This window comes from Haliotis rufescens, unplaced genomic scaffold (genome assembly GCF_023055435.1).
Source record: "Haliotis rufescens isolate VD_foot unplaced genomic scaffold, xgHalRufe1.0.p SCAF_6, whole genome shotgun sequence".
Lineage (NCBI taxonomy): Eukaryota > Metazoa > Mollusca > Gastropoda > Lepetellida > Haliotidae > Haliotis > Haliotis rufescens.
In genome coordinates, this window is record NW_025964334.1 from 40,175,715 (window position 1) to 40,181,714 (window position 6,000).

Genomic DNA, 6,000 nt, shown 5'->3' on the forward strand with positions numbered 1-6,000 from the left:
CCCAGGATTCCTTTGCATTAATATGCACGTGTTTCATGGTATACAGAGTCGATATGATGGGCATTCGTTTAGGCAGATTGTCTTCATAGGTACATTGGCGTTGACCTACTTATTGTGTTGCAGATATCGGCACTATGTATGGCGGGATAACAATGACATGCTGTATTCCAGAAGGCGGGATAATAATGACATGCTTTATTCAGTATGGCGGGATAACAATGACATGCTGTATTCCAGAAGGCGGAATAATGACACGCTGTAATACAGAAGGCGGAACAATAATGACATGCTGTATTCAGTATGGCGGGATAACAATGTCATGCTGTATTCCAGAAGGCGGAATAATAATGACTTGCTGTATTCCATATGGCGGGATAACAATGACATGCTGTATTCCAGAAGGCGGGATAATAATGACATGCTGTATTTAGCATGGAGGGATAACAATGACATGCTGTATTCCAGAAGGCGGAATAATAATGACATGCTGTATTCCAGAGGGCGGGATAATAATGACATGCTGTATTCAGTATGGCGGGATAATGACACGCTGTATTCCAGAAGGCGGTACAATAATGACATGCTGTATTCAGTATGGCGGGATAACAATGTCATGCTGTATTCCAGAAGGCGGAATAATAATGACTTGCTGTATTCCATATGGCGGGATAACAATGACATGCTGTATTCCAGAAGGCGGGATAATAATGACATGCTGTATTTAGCATGGCGGGATAACGATGACATGCTGTATTCCAGAAGGCGGAATAATAATGACATGCTGTATTCCAGAGGGCGGGATAATAATGACATGCTGTATTCAGTATGGCGGGATAATAATGTCATGCTGTATTCCAGAAGGCGGAATAATAATGACATGCTGTATTCCAGAAGGCGGGATAAAAATGACATACTGTTTTCAGTATGGCGGTATAACAATTTCATGCTGTATTCTATATGGCGCGATAACAATGACATGCTGTATTCCAGAGGGTGGAATAATAATGACATGCTGTGATCCAAAAGGCGGGATCATAATGACATGCTGTATTCTATATGGCGGGATAATAATGACATGCTGTATTGCATATGGCGCGATAACAATGACATGCTGTATTCTAGAAGGCGGGATAATAATGACATGCTGTATTCAGTGTGGTGGGATAATAATGACATGCTGTTTTCCAGAAGTCGGGATAATAACGATATGCTGTGTTCCAGAGGTGGGATAATAATGACATGCTGCAATTCCATATGGCGGGCTAACAATTATATGCTGTATTCTAGAAGGCGGGATAATAATGACATGCTGTATTCATTATGGTGGGATAACAATTATATGCTGTATTCTAGAAGGCGGAATAATAATGACATGCTGTATTCATTATAGTGGGATAATAATAACATGCTGTATTCTATATGGTGGGATAACAATTATATGCTGTATTCTAGAAGGTGGGATAATAATAACATGCTGTATTCTATATGGTGGGATAACAATTATATGCTGTATTCTAGAAGGCGGGATAATAATGGCATGCTGTATTCCATATCGAGGGATAACAATGACATGCTGTATTCAAGAAGGCGGGATAATAATGACATGCTGTATTCAATATGGTGGGATAACAATTATATGCTGTATTCTAGAAGGCGGGATAATAATGACATGCTGTATTCTATATGGTGGGATAACAATTATATGCTGCATTCTAGAAGGTGGGATAATAATAACATGCTGTATTCTATATGGTGGGATAACAATTATATGCTGTATTCTAGAAGGCGGGATAATAATGGCATGCTGTATTCCATATCGAGGGATAACAATGACATGCTGTATTCAAGAAGGCGGGATAATAATGACATGCTGTATTCAATATGGTGGGATAACAATTATATGCTGTATTCTAGAAGGCGGGATAATAATGACATGCTGTATTCCATATGGAGGGATAATAATGACATGCTGTATTCCAGAAGGCGGGATAATAATGACATGCTGTATTCCATATTGAGGGATAACAATGACATGCTGTATTCTAGAAGGCGGGATAATAATGACATGCTTTATTCTATATGTTGGGATAACAGTGACCTGCTGTATTCCATATGGAGGGATAATAATGACATGCTGTATTCCATATGGAGGGATAACAATGATATGCTGTATTCTAGAAGGTGGGGTAATAATGACATGCTGTATTCTATATGGTGGGATAATAATGACATGCTGTATTCCATATGGAGGGATAACAATGACATGCTGTATTCAGTATGGTGGGATAACAATGACATGCTGTATTCCATATGGCCTTTGAGCAATGACATGCTGTGTTACATAGAGATAATAAGTAACAGGAAGCAACCATTGATAATTGAAAAAACGTTCACTGTATCTGTGAGAGTCTACTTCTGTATGGGGTGGAGAGGGTGGGAGGCTAGGGGGCAAACCATTCATGTTTATATTCGACATTTGTTATATATTATCTATTTATCCTTACATATTTGATCTTGATGTGTCGGTATCTATACCATGCGGAAATCCTTTTGGATCGGCTTGGGGTTGTATCCTCGAGATAAGAGCCGGGGAACTAAGACTTAACTTCCCTAACACACTGACGCTTCTCTAATGTTACAACCCTGGGCATATCCTCTCATATGAGAAGAGAGTCCAGGAGTTCGAGAACTTGTCAAAATGTGCTTACAGGTACCAAGCTCCACAAACAGCAAACGCTGTATGACTAGCGGACAAAGCTCCTGTTAGTATTCCTGTGGCTCACTGGAACCTTGTGTATTTTGTCTGTACTGTCATTTACAAATAAGAGCAAGGGGTTTACTAACATTACACGAGAAAATAGAGTTAAACTGGTGTGAAGGGTATGTACACAATTCTTCCTATCTACGTTCACAGAACTCTAAAGTAGAAACGTCTCCTCGATCAGAGACAGGTCGCAAACACATTGCTCTCACAATCTTGGATGTGTGTTTTAACATGCAGACACCAGACGAACATCTCCACGATAACGACAGTTGTGCAAAAGGTTTGTTCCCTGGTCGCGATCGATACACGGGTTGATTATAAGTATAATGTGCCTCACAGCATATGCCTGAAAGATAATAAACAACTATTACGGCAAATAACCGACCTGTAAGTCTGATGTGAGTTTTCCTGGTGAACCTGCAGTCTACGCTGCCGATCTGGAGGCGGCCTCTGATGAGGATGTAGCTGACACAGACGTTGAGGTTGTCCACGTCGCCCCAGACTAACGCTGCCCCTGCTTCGATGGTGATGGAGGACAGACAGGGCGGGGACACGTTCAGGAGGAGCTTCTTACCTGGAACCAAATGCATAACTGTTTACAAAAAACTCTGGGTGATTTTACTTGTGCAAAGCACGCCGCTTTTCCCCCGATACATTTCGGTAAAGCAAAAGAGGTTTGATATATCGCCCTGTATGTATCCTGACATGCTATTGGTCAAAATAAATAAGACAAACACACATTCAACACAAAAGACAAAACATTCTTAAGTTACTTGAGTGAGTGAGTATGGTTTTACGCCGCTTTTAGCAACATTCCAGCAATATCACGGCGGGGGACACCAGAGATTTGAGCGACACATTGTACCCTTATGGGAAATCGATCCGGGGTCTTTGGCGTGACGAACGAACGCTTTAACTACTAGACTACCCCTAGAATGACTTAAAACATTACTATACTAGCGTGCAAATTATCTAATGCACCGCAATGGAATAGCAGGCGTTAGAATAATGATATCATAATAGTTTAAACAATCAGTTGTCTCTGTTAATACGTAAACTGTAAAACAAAAGATATTTATCAACATGAAAGGTGGAAAATGTTGCACCAGATAAACTTTGGCTGACTGTTTTTTTAGATGATGTTACTGAGGCATCGTTAAGATAGTGTGCGCCACGAAGTTACAGCGGAATGTTCAAAGTCATAAAGTCCCATGGAAAATAATTTACAAACTAATATCACTATTTATGTGAATGGTTTGTCATACTCGTTACCCAAGTGCAATGGTTTAGAATGACTAACAAGGGAGTTTCCAACTGCACTTGCCACGTCACACTGGGAATGTTTTTTCTTTCATGCTTCAAAGTATTGGTTGATTTGTGAACCGTACAAGTTGTCAATTGCAGTGCATGTTATGTCTGATGGTAACATATTGCCTTAAAGTAATCATCCGCTTGGAAAGTGATGTACACGTTCGACGTAAATTGAACAAAGTCGTCCCGATGGGAGCGTTTAGATCATTGCGCATGAAAGTGGTGAGGCCTCGGTCATTAATTTGACTAGAGATCTTACATACATAATAAGAAAACAGAATTGTTTTTTGGACTACAAATTTAGAAAAAAAACAACATCTAGGCTAGGTACTATTATTATCTTTCACAGTAGGTGGTAGATATGTTTTGCCATAAATAAGTACACAGCTGTGATCTTTGAAGATGTTTCATGACAACATCAGACACAGGGTGTCTATGCAGTGTCACTCAATCCCGGACTTAAACAACTAGTCACCAAGCCACACCGTGCCGTGATGTTTTTCCATCAGGAGATATATGTACACTGGATCACACTGACTTTAGTTATGGAATGGTGTGAAGGATTCGACCTGCGACAAAATATTTGACATGAGTTTGAGAAAGATAGACATATGTACTGCTGTAATGTATGTAAAATCTGTTTACCTGATGGAATAACAACTTTGTCATCTTCTACAGGCAGTACCCCCGATGTCCAGGACGTTGTGTCCCCCCAGTTCTCCAGCCCAGCCTCTAGGTTAGGACAGGCACTTTCTCCCACCCCCACGGACAAACATACTATAGCTAGCTGCAGCAACACTCGCATCTTGGATGAATAGTTACTAACATGAATATACGGTCATATTTATATTCAAGGGGTTCCGCGGACATGGCGTCACAGATGAAGCTGACTATTACTACATAATCCCATCGTGTGCTGGGTGAACTAGTCACAGTTCACCGTCAGCCGAGCGTGAAGCGTTTGGTTTGCAATAAACAAATGAACAATATAAACAAGATATAGATAAGCCAAAGACTTGAGGCCATCGAGCTGGCAAACAATCTAATTTTGTTTGTGACCAGATAAATTGACCAACGGCGTTCCTGCCTTCACAAACTGCTTAATTAACTTCCAGCAGCTGTTAAGTATGATAAATACATATGAATTGTCGGGTAACAATGGGTAAATAAACATGGCAGGTAAAAGACGGAAATAAGTATAGAAAGCCAAAGTAAGCAGAAATAAGGAGATACAGCTGATGAAATCAGAAAAGTACAAAAATGAAGCTGATTAAGAATTATTTCCATAAATAAGCAGAATAAATGTAAAACGGTTCATTGTAAACTCGCAGATATGTTTCTCCTCGCCTTGAAGCATTGTGTAACAATAACTGAATTATTGTATATATTTTATCATCAATACTAACAGCAAGTGCCACAAAGTTACCTTCATCTTCTCTATAACCGTTTGTTTCTATAACCGCACTCAGCAACATTCCAGCTACACGACACATATCCTTGGATTCACTTGAATTCAAAATCGTTATTAAATAAAGATATGTTACAGATTTATTACACCTCACCTTGAAGCACTGTGTAACACTAAGTTAATTATTGTATATATTTTATAATCCATACTAACATTCATCTTCTCTATAACCGTTTTGTCTGTTTGTTGTTTAACGCCGCACTCAGCAATATTCCAGCTATACGACGCATATCTCTGAATTCACTTGAATTCAAAATCGTTATTAAATAAAGATATGTTACAGATTTAATACTACTCGCGTAGAAGCAATTCTAAAAATTAACACTTAGTCGAACAGATACATGCATCAAAATTAGTGTAAGTTGAAAACTAACAAGCAACCAAACCAATCAACGCAGTCAAGCACCCATAACATCCATAAGCACGCAAGCACACACGCACACACACACGCACGCAC

The 6,000-nt window shown here is 39.6% G+C and overlaps 1 protein-coding gene across 1 annotated transcript in view; it reads right to left on the minus strand.

Moving 5' to 3' along the window:
* LOC124115560 (cell surface hyaluronidase-like) overlaps positions 1-4,880 on the minus strand; it is a 47,020-nt gene extending 42,140 nt beyond the window's left edge. The window contains exons 1-2 of the mRNA XM_046476593.1: positions 4,721-4,880; positions 3,150-3,338 (exon numbers count right to left, since the gene is read on the minus strand). Of these exons, the coding sequence (XP_046332549.1) occupies positions 3,150-3,338; positions 4,721-4,880 (349 nt within the window). The remainder of the gene's footprint in view (positions 1-3,149; positions 3,339-4,720) is intronic.
* Positions 4,881-6,000: the final 1,120 nt, after the last annotated feature.